Source organism: Rhinatrema bivittatum, chromosome 12, assembly GCF_901001135.1.
Source record: "Rhinatrema bivittatum chromosome 12, aRhiBiv1.1, whole genome shotgun sequence".
NCBI classification, from domain to species: domain Eukaryota; kingdom Metazoa; phylum Chordata; class Amphibia; order Gymnophiona; family Rhinatrematidae; genus Rhinatrema; species Rhinatrema bivittatum.
The window spans coordinates 31044692-31067290 of NC_042626.1; the positions used below are offsets into that span (position 1 = coordinate 31044692).

Below are 22599 nucleotides of genomic sequence, written 5' to 3' on the forward strand. Positions count from 1 at the left end.
GGACAGCACAACTGCAAATTATTTTCAATGTACAGCATCCCTTTTGACCACATTACATCTGTGATAAACAACATATTGAGTTGGATTTTTATGCCATTCTACTTAGGGAAGAGGTCCTATGATTTTGCTGTAATTTCTAAGTAGGGTCTGAATGGAAACATTTGGCAACCACTATTATGAATTATGCTGAATACAATTAAAGGTGTAGAGAAAATTAGCAACGATAAGGATCTTACAAGATAATGCGGCATTATTGGCTTTTCATGACTGGTATGAATGTCAGAAAGGGAGAACAAATGTCTTTGTTTCCTTCACAGAAGATAATGCTCATTATAAAGGTTTAAAAGTCCCAGAGGAGCTTCCTATCAGGTTGGAGAAAGAATGATGCTTGTATTCAGTGATGTGTAACTACTGTATCTTATTTGCCTATTGTCATTTGCATGCCCTTGTACCTAAGGCACTTGTTACCCAGGAATATCAGATGAGCCAAATATGTAACTCAAAGGTGACAAAGTTCTGATGCCAGCAAAAAAAAAAAAAAAAATCAGTACATTTACATTGCCATTACAGTAGTGCAGTCAGGGCTGACCCTAGGGGGATTCAGGGCCCAGGGTGAATCAGAGAGTTCAGTTCAGTTATTGCCTGCATATTTTTATTTATACTTTATGATCTCTTTATTCTGTCTTTGATGAGGGTCTGTGTTCTGCATGTGTGATTAAGCCGAGGAATTCTGCTAGTGTGTAATTTCTTTGAGGGATCTATAGCAGTCTAGTTTGTACTGTTCTACCAATAAGAGATATATTGATGTTTTAGGGCCTGGTGTAATATTTGCAGAGTTGCCTTTTCATAGGTAGGATTGTTAGAGTTTGAGATCTGGCAGTTAGTGCTGTTTTGGTATGGGAGGTTTACCATATTGTAATAGGGAGCCAAGCCCACACCAAACACATTTCGATAGGAAAATAGCTAGAAAAAAAACTGGAAAGTGCAGCTGCAAAGGTTAAAAGAGTTCAAAAGGCATGGACATTGTTTAAAAATACAATCCTAGGCGTGCAGTCCAGATGTATTCCATGCATTAAAAAAGGTGGAAGGAAGGCAAAACGATTTTATTTTAGCCAAAAAAATCCTTCAAAAATTGGAAGAAGGATCCACCTAAAGAAAATAGGAAAAAGTATAAGCATTGTCAAGTGTTGCGCTTCCCAGCCGCACTGGAGCCGCGACCGGGCCTGCTCACCTGGCGCGCCCGTCTACAAGTTCTCTCAATCCCAGCACGGCTCACCCGCAGCATCCACGAGCATCCCCAGGCCCATCGGGGCCCTCTACCTCACAGCGCTCCTCGTGCTGGGGCTCAGCATCCTCCTCGGCATCGGCCTCACCCCCTAGTGCACACGTGCGGAGCTCTTCTATCTTTAAAGGGCCAAGTGTGGGAAACTCACAGGCGGCGCCCGATTCTGATGTCACTTGAGCCCTGTATATATAGCAGGGCTCAGCCACTAGCAAATTGCCTTGGCAATCGGGTTGTACACTCTGGTGTCTCTGCTTTGCCTGTTCCAATGTCTCCTGTTCCAGCATCTCCTGTTCCAGCATCTCCTGTTCCTTCATCTCTCCAATCCTGGTAATACCCTTTGGACTGATCTCACAGTACTGACCTTTGCTTGCTCCTGACCTCATCTGACTGCTGCCTGGATCCAATCTCTGCCTATTCACCAACCACGTCTGACTGCTGCCTAGAACCTCTGCCTGTACACTGACCATGTCTGACTGCTGCCTGGAACCGACCTCTGCCTGTCCACTGACTACATCTGACTGCTGCCTGGAACTTGACCTCTGCCTGACTTGACTAATCCCAGATTGACTACAGGATGATGATTCTGGACTGATACTCTGGCCTTGATCCTCGCTATCCACTCGGACACTCTATTCTGGCCTCCTGCGACCTCTGGACATTCTTGCTTGGACATCGACCACACACCTTTGTTTGTGGTGGGCACTCCCCTGTGCTTCCTCTCTAGGAGACCCTGCGAGGCCCACCAAAGACCAGGCGGCCTGGGTAACCAAGGGCTCAATCTGAGGGAACCCCAGGTTGCTATTGGCAAAGCTCCAGCTAGTCTCTGATCCTCCTGTGCTCCTCCTCCTGGTGGTAGGCACTCTATGGGTCTGATTAGAGGGCCATACCAATCCTGCACCAAGCCAAGGGTCCACCTCAGCGCAACATTAAGTGTAAAACATTGATAAGACAGGCGGAGAGAATTTAAAATGAAGTTGGCTATAGAGACAAAAACTCATAATAAAAACTTTTTAAAATATATCTGAAGCAAGAAACCTGTGAGGGAGTCGGTTGGACTGTTAGATGACCGAGGGGTTAAAGGGGCTGTTAGAGAATATAAGGTCATTGCAGAAAGACTAAATTAATTCTTTGCTTCCTTGTTTACTAATCAGGATGTTGGGGAGATATCAGCTCTGGAGATGGTTTTCAAGGGTGATGAATCAGATGAACTGAACCAAATCACTGTGAACCTGGAAGATGTAGTAGGCCAGATTGACTAACTAAAGAGCAGCAAATCACCTGAACTGGATGGTTTGCATCCTAAAGTATTGAAGGAACTAAAAAATTAAACTTCTGATCTATTAGTTAAAATTTGTAACATGAAAATCATCCATTGTACCTGAAGACTGGAGAGTGGCCAATATAACCCCAATATTTAAAAAGGGCTCCAGGGGCGATCCAGGAAACTATAGACCAGTGAGTCTGGTGGGAAAAATAGTGGAAACTATTCTAAAGATCAAAATTACAGAGCACATAGAAAGTCATAGTTTAATGGAACACAGTCAACACGGATTTACCCAAGGGAAGTCTTGCCTAACAAATCTGCTTCATTTTTTTGAAGGGGTTAATAAACATGTGGATAAAGGTGAACCAGTAGATGTAGTGTATTTGGATTTTCAGAAGGCGTTTGACAAAGTCCCTCATGAGAGGCTTCTAAGAAAACTAAAAAGTCATGGGATAGGAGACAATGTCCTTTCATGGATTACAAACTCATTAAAAGACAGGAAACAGAGTAGGATTAAATGGTCAATTTTCTCAGTGGAAAAAGGTAAACAGTGGAGTGCCTCAGGGATCTGTACTTGGACCGGTGTTTTTCAATATATTTATAAATGATCTGGAAAGGAATATGATGAGTGAGGTTATCAAATTTGTGGATGATACAAAATTATTCAGAGTACTTAAATCACAAGCAGACTGTGATACATTACAGGAGGACCTTGCGAGACTGGAAGATTAGGTATCCAAATGGCAGATGAAATTTAATGTGGACAAGTGCAAGGTGTTGCATATAGGGAAAAATAACCCTTGCTGTAGTTACACGATGTTAGGTTCCATATTAGGAGCTACCACCCAAGAAAAAGATCTAGGCATCATAGTGGATAATACTTTGAAATCGGCAGCTCAGTGTGCTGCAGCAGTCAAAAAAGCAAACAGAATGTTAGGGATTATTAGGAAGGGAATGGTTAATAAAACAGAAAATGTCATAATGCTTCTGTATCGCTCCATGGTGAGACCACACCTTGAATACTGTGTACAATTCTGGTCGCCGCATCTCAAAAAAGATATCGTTGCGATGGAGAAGGAACAGAGAAGGGCGACCAAAATGATAAAGGGGATGGAACAGCTCCCCTATGAGAAAAGGCTGAAGAGGTTAGAGCTGTTCAGCTTGCAGAAGAGTCAATCTTTAAAATCAAGAAAGGTCTTGAACGAGTAGATGTGAATCGGTTATTACACTTTCAGATAACAGAAGGACCAGGAGGCATTCCATGAAGTTAGCAAGTAGCACATTTAAGACTAATCGGAGAAAATTCTTTTTCTCTCAACGCACAATTAAGCTCTGGAATTTGTTACCAGAGGATGTGGTTAGTGCAGTTAGTGTAGCTGGGTTCAAAAAATGTTTGGATAAGTTCTTGGAGGAGAAGTGCATTAACGACTATTAATCAAGTTTACTTAGGGAATAGCCCCTGGTATTATTTGCATCAGTAGCATGGGATCTTCTTAGTGTCTGGATAATTGCCAGGTTCTTGTGGCCTGGTTTGGCCTCTTTTGGAAACAGGATGCTGGGCTTGATGGATCCTTGGTCTGACCCAGCATGGCAATTTCTTATGTTCTTAATGCCATATTGAGTATCTTTTTTTTTTTGCAGGGTTTTCTTGATGGCACCACAGCAGTGCATGTAAATATAATAGACATGTCGTTGTAAGTGGCATTTTTACTTTGGAAGACTGTCGTTTGAATGTCTGTCTTTTTTTCCATGTAAAATGTGTTATAAATGCACATTTTTATGCGTGGAGAAAACTATGTTGGGGGGAGGATGCGAGATTGTAAGATTCACCTAGAGCACCTAATACCCCTTCAAAGGGCCTGCTTGTGTGCACCCCCTGGCCTTGCTTTCCACACCAAGCACCAAGGGGTGGGGATCAGTAAGTGGGTGAGTGCCATTTATCTTATATCTAACCCTGGAGGCAAGCCCTTTTTACTGGCCTAACAGTAAATTTGTGACTAGCTATTGAGGGCTGCGTCCCCTTCTTCAGGGCAATGCAGAATGAGGTAGGCATGCAGTATCATGTGTAATTCATTCTGCACTTACCCAAGGAAGGGAGGGAGCATGGCCCTCAAAAGCAAGTCAGAAGTGTTGTCAGAATCTCATAAGGCTGCCCTCGAGCAACAGGGCAGACAAAGAGGCAGGCATGAGGCTACAGCGTGTAGATGAGGCAAAGATTTATGGCTGGAAATTTATGAGCACAAATGCTCATAGAGTAGGCAATAAAATTCCAGACCTACAAGTGCTCATGGTGGAGGCACCCCTACTGTAGATAATAGGGGTGTGCATACCAGTAAATTCCATTATATTCTGTTGGGGGGGGGGGCATTCTTTTGTTTAATTTCTTTTTTTTTTTTTTTGTTTTATGGTTAGTGCAAGCTATTTAGAATAGCAACAAGCTCATGCTGCCAAAATGTTTAAATGGCTGTCCCAGCCTTGCTGCTATCCCCCTCAGCTCCCTCCTCCCTTATCTTACTCCATCTGAAGGTAAAAAGGGCTCAGAAGCAATTCCCAGTTGCTCCCTGCCCACCAGTACTAAAGCTCAAAATGGTGCCAGTCTCGGACCAGCTTCGGCCATTTTGAAGTAAGTGCAGAATCCAAAATGGCGCAGGTCTATTGAAATACAGCACTAGCAGGACAGGAGCAACTGAAGATCATCCTGCCCCCTTTTCTCCTATGGATGGGGTAAGATAATAGGGGGAGGAGGTTCAGGAAGGAGGAGCTAGGGAATTGATGGCAAGCCCAGGAGAGGTTTTTTTTATTTTGATGGTGCAGATTTTTCAGTGGGGGGGGGGGGGGGGTAAAAAGTGGCTATTTGAAAGCAAAACAATAAATGAACAAAATTGTATTTTTTTTGGGTTTTTTCAGAATGAAATGAAACAAAATATTTAATTGAGACTTCCTATTTCATGTCAAATGAAAGCTCATCCCTATGGGACATAGTTCATTGAGTCCTATGAATAGAATATGGCCTATAAAATCATGAGTGGATGGAACAGGTGAATGCAAATTGGATGTTTATGCTTTCAAAAAATGTTGGGTACAATATTCAAAACATGCTCAGTGTTCGATAGACCGATAAATAGGACTTATCCGGCTTTCTAGCAAGCTGTTGAATATTTGGTTATATTCAGTGGTTGCTAGATAGCTGGATAAGTCACTTATCTGCCTATATCTTAGCTGCATAAAATGCGGGCAGGCAGTGGGCGAATCAGGATGGCGCTACGTATCCTGTTAGCCAGATAAGTAGTGATATTCACTCTTATCTAGTTGAGTTAACCAGATAAGTTAGAACAGCCATAGAGCTGATCTAACCTAGCCAGATATAACTTATCTGGCTAAGTAGCAATTTATGCACGGATATTCAGTGGCATAGCCACTAAATTACATACCCAGATAGTTCTGAATATCAGGCCCTTAAAGACTAGGGGACACTCCATAAAGTTACTAAGTAGCAAATTTAAAACAAATTTGAGAAAATACTTTTTCCATTCAATGCACAATTAAGCTCTGGACAAGTTTCTGGAGGAAAAGACTACCTGGGAAAAGCTACTGCTTATCCCAGGGCATAAGCAATATGGAATCCATTTGCTATTTGGGATCCTGCCGGGCACTTGTGACCTGGGTTAGCTACTGTTGGATACAGGATACTGGGCTTGATGGATCCTTGGTTTAACCTAGTTTTGGGGTTCTTATACTGAGCTATAATCTGTTCAGGAAGGAGAGAGATGACAGCAAAGGAGGAGTAGCAGCAAGCAGCCAACTGACATGCAGGGGGCATGGGGAAAGGAGTCAGTACTGTGGGTTATCTTGGAAAGGGGAGATGGTACTTCTTGTTACCAGTTTTGTCAGGGGAATTACCCAAAATATTCAATCACATTTGCAAACGAAACCAAGTAAATGTTGGAAACCAGAAAAGTCACCCAAATAAAATAATATTTTATTATAAGGACTAAAAAGACTACAGATTGCAGCACTAATCAGATTATAGCATATGTTTATACTGTTTTTATATTTTGCACTCATTAGGGATCTATAGAGATAAAGATATGTGAACAGAAAGCAAGGCTTTGCTATTATTCTTGCAAGCAATACATTAGGATCTACTGGCAATTGGCCAAACTGATTCTTGTACATCAGATGGGAGGAGAGGTCAGGTGATCAGTCTGCATCCATGCTCTGAAGTTTCTCTGTTTTGTTTCATGTCTTATACCTTTTTGGCAGCTTGTCTCTAACAGTCGTGGGTGATATCATCCCTGGAATCATGGCTCATATTGCTTGAACTCTGGAAAGTCACTATAACTTTCCAACTAGGATGTGTTTTGACTTCATGAAGAGATGACTCCCCTTGTTTTGGTAAAGCAAGAGAAAAACAGCAGTGCGGTCTTGCAATGTCTACACACACAGCTATAGACAGTTCTTAGCAGTTTCTACAAATATGTGGATATCAATTTTTCACTGTCATCAGCATTTTTGTAGTGTTCCATCTTAGTTCCTAGCATGGAATGTCACAGAAGTTAGCATGACATGTCTTCAGCCTATAGAACTGGACCTGGAACCAAACTGCTTGTATCATATCTAAATAATAATTGCCACAGAACCAAGCAAACCCCAGATCCCTACTACATATTGTTGCAATGATGGAGAAATGGCTCAATGAATCCTGTGAATGGGAAGTGGCCATACTGAGCTGTCAACTGTTCAGGAAGTGTAGGGATGGCAGCAAAGAACTGAGCAGTTGTGTGGATGGGCAGACTAGACAGGCCATATGGTCATGGTTCTATGTTTCCAAATGGAAAAAAATAATATCAAAGAAACTAACATGCAGGTGAGGGGGCATGGGGAAAGGAGTCAGTAATATGGCTTATCTTTGAAAAGGAAAAAGGCATTTCTGATAGAAGAACTGAATAGAGATCTGGTCGAAGACATCTCAAAGGTGGGAATGAAGGCAGAGATGTTGATGGTGGGAGATTTTATCCTGCTGAATCTGGATTGGAATATTCAATTGGTGGAATTGGTTAGAGGTAAGGGAATCTTGGATTCCCTTCAAAGGTCCTGGAACCAATGAATGAAGGGCTGATACTGGACCTGATGCTTACAAATGGAGAAAATGTTTCTAAGATTCAGGAAGGGGGCACCAGTGATCATTAGACATAAGGTTTAATATAACAGCCTAGGTGGGCCGAAGTCGCACCAAAGGCCAAGTCCTAGATTTCAAAGCTACCTAGTTTGGTAAAACAGAGAAGGCATTGACAGGATGGGAAGATACAGTAGACTAAACTAAAAGGAGCTAAAGAAAATACAATAAATGTTTATGTTAAGAAAGGAAATACAAGTAAGATGAGAAAGAGATCAATATGGTTTTCAGAAAAAATGGCTAAAAATTGAAGGGCCAAAAAAAATTGGCATTCACAACATTCCAAGAATGTCGGAAAGAGCAGCACAGGGAAGAATATCTGGTGGAGCTAAAAGAGGCAGGGAAAACAGTTAGGATGGCAAAGGCACCCTTGGAAGAAAAGCTAGAAAGATAAAAGCAAAACAACAAAACATTTATCAGGTTTGTCAGTAAAAGTAGGAATTATGTAGAAATGTGTAGAGGGGGCAAGGAAAGAGCAGAACTGCTAAACAAATGCTGTCTGCTATTCACTAAAGACGGGATTAAAGGACTGCTGATGGCTGGCGAGGGTAGGGTAGATGCTATGTATTGAACACAACGTCAACATTTGGGTTCCTTTAAATTTAAATAGATTCTAAAGTTTAAACAAGATCCCAGTTTTCAGTATTTCACATTTACCAGGTATGAGTTTAATAGACCTTCATAACACCCCACGGTATTCGGGCATTACTGCTCCATTTTTAACCACTAAAAGGGGTCATCTTTAATCATTGGTCATGCTCAGTCCTGTATTCAAAATTAATTCTTGTGCTTCTTTTTTCTTTTTGCTTTTTACTAAAATCAATGTTCATCGTTCAATAGGGTAGATGCTATGCCATTTACGGAAGAGAGGGCTCGCGTGAAACTAAAAAAATCTGAAAGTTAAACAAAACCATGGGGCTGGACAAGATGCATTGTAGGATCTTAAAGCAGCTCAGAGAGGTTCTGGTGGGTCTGCTAAAGGATCTGATCAATAGATCTTGGGAGATGGGAGTGGCTGTGCAGGACTGGAGAAAGACGAATGCTGTCCCTCTTCATAAGAGCAGTAATAGGGAAGAGATTGGAAATTATAGACTGGTTAATCTGACTTCAGCGATGGGGGGAAATTAGGGATGACACCTTTGAAGGAATAGATGGTGAAACATTTTGAATCCACCAGAAAGAGATTACATCAGACAAACCTCATCGATTTTCTCAATTGATGGAAGGTGGGGTACTTGATATGGTATACTTGGATTTCAGAAAATATTTTGATACTCTCCTGCATTGTATTCTTATAAATAAGCTAAGCAGCTGAAATGTGTGTATGTGTGGGGGAGCTCCTAGGAAGGCAGACTGGATTATTTGCTTTCCATTTTAGTGGACTTCCATAGAGATTGTACTTTATAAATAAAAACATTAATTTTGGGTTTCTACAGCACTCTGACTTCCTGTATAAAAATGCTAGCTGTGTTTTATAACATATCTGAACAGGTGAGTTGGATTAAGGTATAGAGTGATCATAGAGCTTTATGTCCAGAGGGACAGGCAGAACCAATCCTGGTTTTACTCTATGGCTTGCAGAAAGATGTAGTTTTGATTTCCATATTGAAATCCCTAAGGAAATCAGGAACAACACTCTCACTGCATGCCATAGAGTAAAACCAGAACAGGGGCAAACTGCGCCAGGCCATGGAGCTTCGAGGTCATCTATGTAATGTGCGCTTTTTAAATACCTTGTTGAGATGACAGAGTTTTGACAGCAGGGTGTGCAGGATTTTGTTTTTTTTTTTTTCTGTTTATTTTGTTTAGTTGGTGGGAGAGAGGGTTCATTTCATGTCAGGTTTTATTTAGATTTAGTGTGCACTATTTTTACAACAGCATATACTAAACCCCTTCTCCCTTCAGGCTTTCTGCCACCCCAGGAACTCCACTTACCCCTAGGCCACTCAGACCCTCCCAAACTTACCCGCAATGCCAGGAGATCCAGAGAGGGGCAGGAGCGATGCCCAGCCATATTTCAAAATGACGCTGGCTGACCAGAGGCTGGCATCATTTTGGAACTGAAATTGGAATCCAAAACGACGCCAGCCTCAGGTCAGCCGGTACCATTTTGAAAAACGGCACCAGTTGGACAGAACTGATTGGAGATTGTTCCTGCCTTTCTTTGAACCTCAGGCATCGTGGTTAGCTTGTTGGGGAGGGGTCTAGGGTATATGGAGGGGATGGCAGAAAACCCAGCAGGCTTTTTTTTATTAAACAGGCATTCATTTCGTCAGCAAATGCTGGTTTAGAAGTGTAACACGAATGAAATTTTGGTTTTCTTTCTTTTCATTGATAAAATGAAATAAGAAATGTCAACAGCATTTCCTGTTTCACTTCAAACAAAAACACATCAGTAATGGGCAGGACATCTGCACTAAACGTTGCCAAATAAACCTGCTTTTAGTGATTTTTTCAAACAAATGTCACTGCACACTGATCATTAAAACAGCTATGTACCACACATCTCTGCATTCAGGAAATATACTGTATTGTTCTTCAGAGGTCTAAAAATCAACATATGCAAATTTTGCACCTGAAATCTCTTCCACTTTATTTTGATAAATATGGAAATCTGATATGTCGGAGGATTATTACTTCAAAAACAAAGGCAAGGAAAAACAAACCAGTAACTTGATAAAGAAGCTTCCCACAAGCATTTCGAGGAGATTCAGCCCCCATTACCTGATGTTTTCCTTAATGATGCTGTTTTCTTACCTGGATTGCACGGAAAGGCTGTACCTGAGCATGTTGGGGGTGGCGGCAAGGCCAGTGCAAGGTTTTTGGCTGCCCTGTGCAAGTTCAAACACCGCCCCCTCCCCTGCCTCAATACCACTGTTGATGATGATGCCTCCTGCCAATTTACCACCGCTGCTAATGTGTGCCCTGCACGCCCCCTAAACCCTTCCCCCACCGCTAACACATTTGTTCCTCTCTTCAGGTAGACGCTGGATGATTGGCAGGTGCCTGAACACAGGAGCTGTGAGCCGCCATGTGGCCCCACCAGTTCCCCTTCCTTTGGAAGTATGCTCGGGGGGGGGGGGGAGAGGAGGCGTGGCCTGCGGTATTGCACAGATTGTGAGTGTGCCACTGTCGACCACTTAATCCATGGCCGACCAGCATGGCAGTGAGGAAAAAGAAGAGGGCTGCATCGAGGAGCTAGGGAGTTGCTACGGCAACGTGGCAGGAATGAGGAACAGAGAGAGCATCGGTGGGGGAGGGGGCAGCAGCAGAAGCACCAAGCAGCCTTAAGTGAAACCCCCCTCAGTCTATGTCAAAGTTAGTGGTATGCAGAGTACAGAAATTACTAAACTCTATGGGGAAATGGGAGGGTACGTGGGTCTTAGGAATGTGCACTTTTGGACAGTATGAATATCAGGGCAGGTACAAGAGTGTTTGGCGCCCTAGGTGAACCTTGGGTCATGCACCCCCTCACCCCCAGCTTACCTATTGGCGGCAGCTCCAGCACAGTGCTCCCTTCTTTGGCAGTATTGGCTCCTTCCCCCCCCCCCCCCCCCCCCCCCGGGCCTCATGCTGACAGGATATCGCCAGCGCCAAAATTTTGGCGCTCTAGGTGACCGCCTAGTTTGCCTAATGGAAGCACCAGCGCCGATGAATATGCACAGCTCTGTCTCCAGCGCACCTGATCTCGCCTTGAGCCAAATTCACTTTTTCTGGAATTATGTCCACTCGCTTGCCTGTTTGAATGAGCATCATTTTGCTGCAAGTGCCCGCTGCCAACTTTATTGACTATGAGTTCCGACAGATTGATGCTGAAGGAGGTCTCCTGCCGGCCATTGAAATGGACATCCTGCTATGAGATTGTCCCTGGCCACCCACACCACCAAGGGCTTTCTAAGTTGCCCGATTGATCACTCTTATGCTATGACTGAGATTATGGGAATACTGCTGCTGAGACCTCAGGAACCACTGAGACGGCTGCACGTGCATCCTGATCCTCAGGAACATATGAACCACCGAGGCCATGTGGCCCAGCATCCCACGAAAACCTTTCGTTGGTGTGGATTAGCCATGCTAACATTTAAAAAGGAGATAAAGCAGCTTCTAAACTAGCTGGGAGGAGAAGGCCCGACCGTCGCTCAGAAGCACATGGATTGGAGGGATATAATCTTCCAGAGATACTTGCAAAACAGGGAAGTTAGAATATTGCAGTAGAGAGGTCGTGTTTAAGACTGAAGTAGCCCAGAAGGATGTAGACAAAGAGGACCTAGATCTGAATGACTTTAGCCTCTTCCATTTATTAACAAGCGGGTTGTGAATACAAAGAGTACAAATAAAAAAAAAATCACTCTTTAAAATGTCTTTATTCAAATGCCAGAAGTCTGAACAATAAGATTGGTGAGTTGGCATTATGCAAGGCAGTAGACATACACATTTCGGAGGGGTGGTGGAAGGAGGATAACCTATGGGTAAGGACTTTTGTTTTTAGTTTTTAGTTTATTTTGCCTGGGAATTTCACTATTTATTTTATTTATTTATTTAACATGTTTTGTATACCGTATATTAGATTTGCCATCATAACGGTTTACAGGGCAGGAAAATTAGGAAAGTAACAATAGAGTAATAACAAAGAAATTATAACAACAAAAAAAGAGACTGGTAGAAAAATGACTTTTCTGCTGATTTTCTTCCTGTGGGTTATATGAAAGTCATTCTTCCACTTATTTTGTTATAACATTGACATTCCCAGGCAAAATAAAATAAAAACTGAAAATGAAGGTCCCTACGAATGGGATACTCAGAAACCAGGGTATAAATTATATTGACATAGTGCGGATCAAACTGGTGCCCTATATGTAAAAGATGGCGTAGAGACGAGCATGATAAAAATCCTATGGGGAACAAAATGCTGAGTGGAATCCTTATGGATAGAAATTCTCTGTGTGATGGGTAAGAGCATACCAGTGGATATATATATACTACCTGCGAGCTGGCAAAAATGAAGAAACAAATTGTGACATGCTAGCTGAAATTAAAGAAGCAAATACATTTGGCAACATAATAATAAGAAGGGGAGATTTCAATTACCCCAGTACTGACTGGCTGAATGTCTCATCAGGATGTGCTAGAAAGATTTGCATCTAGATGCCACAAATGACTGCTTCATGGAGCAGCTGTTACTAGGGGCAGCCACTTTAGATCTAGTCCTCAGTGGAATGCACGACCTGCTGCAAGGGGTTACTGACTGGGGGAGTTAAGCAATAGCAATAATAATGCTATCCTCGGAATTTTGATGCGCTGAACATAGGCCTAGTACGTCTGCGCATAAATCCAGGCCTGGCTGAGGACATTTCCTCTTACTTTTCAGTGAATGATCAGGGAGATGTGGAACTCCATGCTGGAGTTATGTCAATGCCCTTAACAGGCTGCACTACACCTACATACGTCTGCTGTTTCCTCACAGTCATCTGCTCCTTATAAGTGAAACTATTAGTGGACCCATCCTCATTAAGCAATCAACCTTATTAATGCAAGCCCTCACCACAAAAAATATAATGGTGACATTTCATTAATATACGGGAACAGACATTTTGATCATAATTATGTACAGGTACTTTACATGTATCAACACTGATATACGTTAATCTGTAGGAAATTCTCCTATTTCTAGTTGTATCTCATTTTCCAGGAGATCTTCCATATCCTCTTCCAGCGTCTTGCTCAGCTCTGTCAAGATGACATCTAATGCCTGAGATATACAAGAACAAAATGAAAACAGAAAAACACAGCAACAGGTGACAGCAACACTTATTTATTTAGGACCATTTATAAATTGCCTTACATATTACAATAAATCTCCCAAAGCAATGTATATCTTATAATACACTCAAAAATCACATGACTAGAGCAATTAAAGGAAAACAATAGGAAAATTAAGAAAAAAAATCCCACTTATAATGCAGTGAAAAGGACGATTACTATTGTTACATTTCTCACTGAGGACCATCGCAGGGTTAAACAGCACCCTGAGCAAACATGCTTGGCACTATCGGGTGTTCTGTTCATTAGTATGGTCTTTCTATTTATGTTTATATTTCTTGATTTTATTTTTTGATGTTTTATAAGGAATGGTGATGTTTCTGTTTTTCCAGTGTTGCACTGCATATAGAGTCTGCCTTGTTTTGGTGTCAGTTTTTAAAATTTGGATTGCTGGAGGGAGCTGGCTTTTTTCGGAAGTGGGAACCAGGAGAGACTGAGACAGAGAGAGATTGAGATTGAACGAAAGTAAGATTGAGACTGAGATAGACAGAGACTGCTTTTAATGTGTGACGGTTATTGGAAAAACAATAATTAAGGTTATAAAACAAAACCAGAACAAGGAGAGTGCAGCACAGTAATTGTTCGCACAGGGCAGCAGACAAACTAGCACTGGCCCTCCAGACAGCTGTGGAGTGGGAGTTCCCACCATGGAGACATCTGGCCCCTTCAGTGGTGGAAGTAAGTTCAGATAGTGGAAATAGGTTTTCAAGACCCTGCAAAAGCAGCCATAGGAACCTATTTCTGCTGCTATACTGCCAGCAGCAGCTTCAGTGGCATAGTGCGTGGGCATCCATCTCACCCGCCACTTCCAACAACCCTGTTCCTAACCACAACTGAATAAAGAAAGGCACAGGCGAGAGTCACTGGCCTAAAATCAGAGAGTGACTGGCAAAACTGGAATTAAACTGAGGTGCACGAAAATGAAGTTGGTTTGCTCAAGGTCACATAGAGTCAGTGGATGAGTTGAGTCTTGAACCCATGTGCTGTCAGAACACGTAAGTGTAAATGTGCCTTACTAATTATCTAAGAGTCTTTACAGTGATGTCAGAGAAAGGACGTGCATGGTAGAATAGTTATAGACACTCCCCAGTAGGGAATGGTCTGGAGAGTGGAATCTACAGCAGTGGGCTCTTTCTTTTCCTTCTTAGTTCTTCTCCAGGGAAGGGGGACAGAGGCTCAAGGTCAAAGCACTCTGATCTTCAAAGAGGTAGAGGAAGCGTGGAGTCTTGAAGGATCCTGAGCAGGGATCTCTTGGCATTGAGGAGGAGGCCAAAGCTCCTCCTCTACTAGGGAGATATACAGTTCTGTTCCAAGAGGTGGAGTTTACTTCTGGAGGGGAGGAAGGCGGCCAGCCTTGTCAATTTGACCCATAAGCTTTTGCACCAAGAAGTGGCAAATGACTATGTATTTCATAGAACTCTCAGAGAAGGAAATGTCAAGAAAAGAGAGGAGAGTTCATCGTCATACAGGAGAATTTAGCAAGTTTCCTATCTGGAGAAGATAATCTGCATATATTACTCAGGTATCAGTACAGTAAACATCCCAGGGTTGGGTGCATCTCTAAAGAATACCCTACTAGGGAGCTGGGAGAAGAAGAAAGCCCTAATGCTGCGGATTCTGTGGATTATAACTATTGTGTGTGTTTGAATTTTTGATATCTGTATGGATTGCACTAGATGAAAGTGTACTTTCTGCCATGTTATCCTCGTTTACCAGGTACCTCAGTGGACTTTATTTTAGAGCACCTTGTGTGGCTTAGTGATCTGTGCAGTGAGGTATTGAAGAAATACAAATCATAAGGGCACTGAAAGCTTGCCTCCTACACGCTCGCCCTCAACCCTACCTATCAGAATTTGCTCAGGAGCCCCAATGGCTTGATGCAGTCACATCCCTTCTATCTAACTGCATTAGATGCATTTTTGTTATATTATTATTTTGTTATATTGTTTTATATTGTTTTATTGTATTTCCCGCCTGAGTTCTTTGTAAACCGGCATGATGTGTTTCACGAATGTCGGTAAATAAAAGTTAATAAATAAATAAATAAATTTTGGGGCAGATTTTAAAACCTGCGCGCGGGCACAGATTTGTTCGCACAACCCGTCGCGAACAAATCTACGCCTGATTTTATAACATGCACGCACAGCCTATAAGTAGGCTTGGTCAAGGTGAAGCATCCCTTACAATAATTGACACTGCCTAGTAATTCCTCACTGGACAGGAGTTTTGCTGCACTAAATAAAGTGGAACAGTTCATGACAGTGGGAGACCCACGGTAACAGAATTCTGCCATATGACATATCCCAGCCAATCACAAACCGGCATTCATTTCCAAATGAGTCAATTAAATAAACTGTTTAGCAGGATGCTTCGACTCTGCAACAGACCACCTAAAGGAACAGTGAATTCTGGCTGGGTTCACCTGAGCATATCAGGGGCATTCCCATCACACAACCGGTTGATTCTACCTTAATTTCCTTCTTTGGTGTGATGGGGAAATTCAAGAAGCCACAAATGTTTCAATGTTGAAAGCTGGAAGCACTTACCACCTCTTGGAATGCTCGTCGATGAAAGTCTGCAAGGAGAAGGCTCCCCACGGTGTCTTGCTGTTGCTCATGCATGTGCATGTATTGTCTCAAAAGGATGTCGAGCATCCAGCCTAGAAGATACATCATGAAGTGCAAGTAACTGGAAAGGAAGGAACTGGAATTTTACTACAACACAAAAATAAGAAACGGCTGGGGAGCTGTGAAATAAAAGACAATGCACATTGAACAGTCCCCTTTCTACTGATGAGTTTCGATTCCCTGTTGCACGGTGTGGGGAAGGAATGGGATTACTGTATGAGCAAAGCTTGTCTCTAATTCTTTGGATGCATATTTTGCTGGCATTATGGGTGCCTGTGGGGGTGAAGGGGTCCTTTCCTCCTCTCTTGGATCTTGATAATTAAATATTTTTGTAGCTATTTCCATGATTTTCTGTTTATACATTCCCATTTCTTTTTCTTAGGCTCTCCCACTCTCCCTGCCATCATCAAATAATTTCTGTAGGTACTCATGGCTGAGATTAATATTCCCCTCTGAAACAAAGTACTCTTGTATTTTTGAATGACAGAAAATTGCCCATTGGCACTTTGTAACCTTGGGCAAGTCATTTTATCTCCTGTTGCCTCAAGTGCCCACTTAAAGGTGAATTTTACAAGCTTGGCACAAGCATTAATTAGGGGATGTGCGAATAAGTCGGGCTCGCATTCGCCGATCGGATTTTAAAAAGCGCTTAAATGCGCGCATAAATGCCAAGGCGTAGACATCTCAAAACTTTTCAGGAAGGAGTGGGGCGTGGGCGTGCCTGGGCCTGGCCAAGAGATGTGCGTGCAACTACTTATGCGCCCCAGTGCCTGCCAAGGTCCCCTGCTGCGCAACTTTACTTCTGCTATGGATGGCGTGTAAGGAAAGTGCAAGTTGAGATTAGGTTGGCATAGATGTTCTAAGGCATTCATACCAAGAATGCTTTCTATATGTAAAACCACAAATTTAACTGCCACAATTAAACTCCAATGAACCATGGTAAACGTGAAAAAAAAATGTAATCTCTAAGAGCTTGGGTGGTTATGTCTGAAATCTAAGCAATTTCAGATAAATTATGTGAGCAAATCCTGCTACAACAGTCCATTACTGCTTCTGTAATACAAATCAGTTCCTCCTTAAGAGGTGGATTTTAAAAGCGTTGCTCACGCAAAAAAACAGCCTTAAGTGCACTTAGGTGGGCTGCGCGTGACACAGATTTTGAGAAACCGCGAACTACATACCCGTGCAAGCGTTAAGAAAAGGGGCGGGGCACTGGCGTTCTGGAGCGGGGCCAAGACTCACACGTGTAACTCCGAATGTTAAAAAAGCTGACCCTGGCGCACGCCGGCGTGTTGCATGCTGGTCCTGGTGAGACGTTAGTCTGGAGATCTCGAGTCTTAGGGCTTTCAGCACAGCGCGAAGGTTCGGCGTCAACTGAGGGGGCTTACAGGATGAAGACCTCAATATCAGCTGGACAAACTGGTGGACTAATTGGAAAAACTGCTTTTTCCCTCGCGCGGGCAGGTTTGAAAATCCACCTGCATGAGCGCATAAAATCCCCTAAAGCCCCAGCAGAAATACGCCCAGGATATTAACTTGAGCTGCCTTTTAAGATCACGCATGCACATAAGCGCAGCAGGGGTATTTTAAATGATACACGTGTACTTGCGCGAGTGATATAAACATTGCAGCGTGTCCCCGCTCGCGGGCCGATACGTGCGTTTCTGGGCGCACGCGTGTTCCTTTTTAAAATTAGCCAGTATGTTATTTAGCTACAGCTGCATGCATGAAAACGAAGGAAGATGGACGTAGAATAAGGAACTCATGACCATACTTTGTCCCTAGAATTAGACTGCTCTTCAGGCAGCAGTGCGCAGGAATGAAAACACTTCCCAGTTCAGCACTCACTGTCCAAACATCTGCTTGCTTCGTCCTTCCAAGGTAATGCTGGCCCATGCATTCCAATTAAGTGCTCCAGGAGCAAGGAGTCAATCAGTTGTTTTCTAGCACTGGCTGCAATCTAGCAGAGAAAAGGTAACTCCAGCAAAACGTAACACAGGTGAGGCGGCTACAACAGGACAAACAGCTAGTCACAGCGCAGCCCTTGGAAGAACACGTCAACCAGCTGTTTCACTTCAGTATCTGGGACAAGCTGACAGAGAAACAACTCCAGGGATATCTGACTTTTAAAAACAGCGAGGTAGTTGCTGAGTGACCACTGAGAGGGTGGTCATATAATAACTGACTAAAATTAGATAGTTCTCTTTAGGAGACTATTCCCCTGACCCTGACTGGTTAGCTGAATATTCAACTAATCTACTTGGTCAAATTAGCTGATTAGTGCATTCCTTAACAAAATACACAGGCTCGCCTTCCCTAGCCCCATTTCCTTCCCTCCTTCCACACTCCTGACATTTAAAAAAGTATCCAGGAAGGGGATTTCCCCTCCCTCCTTCTGGCCAAAAAAACATTCAATCTCCTAAGAGTGGGAGCGAGGGAGGGAAGGGATTCGGCCACTGCCCAGGCATTGTTTTACGTTTTTTTTAAGAGTCAGGAGGGAGGGGGGCTGGACAAATTTAGCCCCGCTCTGGGAGCACCTAAGTTCACCTGGCCAAGTTGGGCAGCTAGTGCTGAAAATCAGTGCCAGCCACGCACATTTCTCCCCCTGACCTAAGCCTGGCTACATTTAGTCACCTAGCTAAATGTAGCCGGATATCCTGGTCAATTTTCAAAGGCTTTGATTTAACCAACTAAGTCCTTACTTAGCCAGCTAGATTTTCTCGAATATTGAACTCAGTGTTTCTGGGCTGGCCCACTAGTAAGGTCCTCAGGTTGATCTCCGAATAGGGACTTCTACTCCCCGGGGGCCTGGGAAGGCAGCCTCTGGGGAGGGGGAAAGAGGGAGTCATGGTTATTGCTTAAGGGTCTAAATACAAATACATTCAGCATTAATCAAACATACAAAGTCAGAATCTATTCTGGCAAGACCCTCATAAACTAGCATAAGGTATCAGGCAATTTTAACTTTAGTTGGCCAATATATTCTGACTTTGTATGTTTAACTATTGCTTAATGCTGAATGCTATTTGTATTTAGAGTGGAATAAAATCGCATTTGGGGAGACTTTTCCTGTCTTGTATTGCTTCAGGACCCATGATTTCAGGGCTTGCAGAAGGAGCCCTGGTGCTTGACCCCCGGCCCAGAACAGTCATGCCAATAACCAGACTAGGTATATGGAGGGAATAATAAAACAGGGGACAAATTTACTAGATAATTTCAAATGAAGGCTCATGGTTTCACATCCCAGCTCTGGTTTCAATTGAGCTAGGAGTAGAAAAGAGGAATAGAAAATTGCCAGGTCAAAAAACAAATCAGTGCTTCTGCTATTTAACCCCTTCAGCTTGTAATGGCTCCAAGCTATAAAAACAGTTTACAGGCAATAGCTTGGTGGGCACGTAATTTCTGACTGGTTCACCAAATAGATTTATCACAAGGAAACTGGGGGGGAGATTTTCATTACAATTGTGGATATCTTATTTACATAAGAACATGCCATACTGGGTCAGACAAAGGGTCCATCAAGCCCAGCATCCTGCTTCCAACAGTGGCCAATCCAGGCCATTTGGGTACTTGCCAGAACCTGCAAGTACCCAAAAACTATGTCTATTCCATGTTACTGTCGCTAGTAATAGCAGTGGCTATTTTCTAAGTCAATTTAATTAATATCAGGTAATGGACTTCTCCTCCAAGAACTTATCCAATCCTTTTTTAAACACAGTTACACTAACTGCACTAACCACATCCTCTGGCAACAAATTCCAGAGCTTTGTGGTGCGTTGAGTGAAAAAGAATTTTCTCTGATTAGTCTTAAATGTGCTACTTGCTAACTTCATGGAATGCCCCCTAGTCCTTCTATTATTCGAAAGTGTAAATAACCGATTTACATTTACCCGTTTTAGACCTCTCATGATTTTATAGAACTCTATCATATCTCCCCCTCCAAGCTGAACAGCCCTAACCTCTTCAGCCTTTCCTCATAGGGGAGCTGTTCCATCCCCTTTATCATTTTGGTTGCCCTTCTCTGTACGTTCTCCATTGCAACTATATCTTTTTTGAGATGTGGCGACCAGAACTGTACACAGTATTCAAGGTGCGGTCTCACCATGGAGCGATATAGAGGCATTATGACATTTTCTGTTTTATTCACCATTCTCTTTCTAATAATTCTTTAGTCTCATTTTCTGCAGAACTCGCGAATCTGTGTTAGGGCTAGGATTGCTTCATTCTGCCTCTACAGCTCAGTTGGATTTAGAGCTGCACAGAGGGCAGACAGCAGGTTTTCCTGGCTGGGGAGCTATATGTTTTCCTTGGCTCAAATGTAGGTTATTTTTTAAAAATAAAACATTTTATTTAGTTTGATCCCCCATTTGGTTCTTCCTCTCCCCTGGTCAACTGGAACTGGGGATGTTGCAAAAAAAACACAGGATGAAGTTGTCAGTCATGGTCATTGCTCAAGGGTGACTCCTAGCAACGGATTCAGGGCCTATGACTGTAAGTGTTTACTGAAAAGTGACAGCTCCAGAGTACTCAGTGGACATTAAAGATCCTTCTGCACTTTTTGCAAAACAAATAATTAGATGAGAAAGCCCAAATAGTACCGTAGTTGTATTTTAAACTCTTCATGACAGATATTACAGAGCATACCGTATGTGTCTAAAACTGGTTGTTTAGGAGGAGAAAAGGTTAAGATGTTATTCTATTACTAAAATTCAGATTCCTTTGCAGACAGAATAGTTGATCCTGCTGCTATTATATAAATTCTGCTTCTTTATACAACACACATAGTCATATGAAGTCACACACATTTGCCTACTGATCCTCAGACATGCGCCATGCATTGAAAGGAGCTCGTACCTGATTGTGCTGCAGTTTTAGCAGCTCAGTGTCATGTTCACTAAGAACCGAGAGCACAATTCCTCTTACTTCTCCCTCGATGGCACCAGAAATCACTGTTCCAAGTGTTTCCTCCCATTCAAGCTCGTTCTGCGAATCTTGAATCTGTACCAATACACAATACATTCCAGTCACCTTTTCTGAGCATAACGCGATATCACGCCGTAGTGCAAAGTACACAGATTACAGAGATGATAAAAGCGTGTTTCCTTCTTGGAGAAATCAAAATCTCACGTTGGCTCGGAGAAACCCCTTCAGGACTCAGTCCCCTGCCACTGCAAGTCAAGGTTGCCTTTGCAGAGCATGGCCACTAGTCCACCTAACTGGGCCCAAAATTTTTATTTTGATTTTATTTAATTATTCACCTTTCCAAGCCCCCATGCTCAAGGTGTATTATAAATTCAGGTACAGTAAGTAGGTCCCTTCCCCATAGGGTTTACAGTCTAAGGCCTGGATTCACTAAGCTGCGATATTTTATTGTGGGAGGGGCCCGATATTGAGGGACGTGGGACAGTCCTGTGATAATTTTCCCCACCCCCAACAAAATATCGAGGCACTATTGCCACGCTCTTTTGTCTTGCAGAAAAAGTCCATGAAACAATAGCTCGCGGCTGAAGCCCAGTCAGAGCGCGATGGTGGTCCCCATAGCCTGAAAAGGCCCCCCAGAGGAAAAAAATAAAGTCACCCGGGCTCACCCCCACCCTTCTGGACTTTGCCTCTGTCATGTGATAAGGGCAAGGCCTGGTCGGCACCGTTTTTTAAAACAGTCCCGACCAGGCCCGGGTCTATAGGGTGCGCCCTGAGCCCCAAACCTGATCACCAATGAGGATTTTAAGGTAATGGGGCATGGGAGGGGCCGCGATGGAGTCCACCGGGCCACCGATGTTATTTTTGAAGAGTTGGGGGAAGGAGGAAGGGCCACTACCTGCCTATTATTTATATGAAAAGGGAGGCTCACTCTTTTGGGGGGGGGGGGAGTTGAGTCAATAAGGAGGGGATTGGTGGGGGGTGGGGGTCATCGTCATGCAACACCTTTCATCTTATTTTTAACATTTTTTTTGGTGGGGCCACCTCAAATGGCAGCTCTAGGGTGAGGGGAGGGGAGGGTCTAGTAAGACCCCCCAGAGAATAACTTTTCTGGAAAAGGTGTTCGTGGCTGAAAAATTGTAAGTCAACCATGTTATTTTATTTACATAGGATTAGATATGCATGAGGTACTTTGCATGGATTTGCAAAATCCATGCATGCAAATGCCATGCAAAGCAGCTTATAATAGGGACAAGTTTCTGGCCCAAACATCACGCGATATACCGCGTTTATCACTTGATATACACTCTTTACCATGCATTATAGCCCTAGCGTGGCTTGATAAGTTGATACCTAAGTTGGAAGATGAAGTGATTTGCCCAAGGTCACAAGGAGCATCAATGAGAGAAAGTAGGTTTGAATCCTGGCTTCCCTGTTTCTCAGTCTGCTGCTCTAACCACTAGGCCACTTGATTTGTATTTTGCTTTTCCAAACAAAAAAATAAGTT

The 22599-nt window shown here is 43.0% G+C and overlaps 1 protein-coding gene across 4 annotated transcripts in view; it reads right to left on the reverse strand.

Annotated features, from left to right (window-relative positions):
• Positions 1–12017: 12017 nt before the first annotated feature.
• LOC115074105 overlaps positions 12018–22599 on the reverse strand; it is a 29581-nt gene continuing 18999 nt past the window's right edge. For 3 of the 4 annotated variants that reach the window (XM_029573256.1, XM_029573254.1, XM_029573255.1), the window contains 4 exons: positions 21027–21170; positions 18021–18132; positions 16092–16204; positions 12018–13474 (listed from right to left, as the gene is read on the reverse strand). In XM_029573256.1, coding sequence (XP_029429116.1) covers positions 13367–13474; positions 16092–16204; positions 18021–18132; positions 21027–21170 — 477 coding nt within the window. In that variant the 3' untranslated portion in view covers positions 12018–13366. Of the gene's footprint in view, positions 13475–16091; positions 16234–18020; positions 18133–21026; positions 21171–22599 lie in introns of all 4 variants that reach the window. The other variant, XR_003852185.1, reaches the window with a different exon arrangement.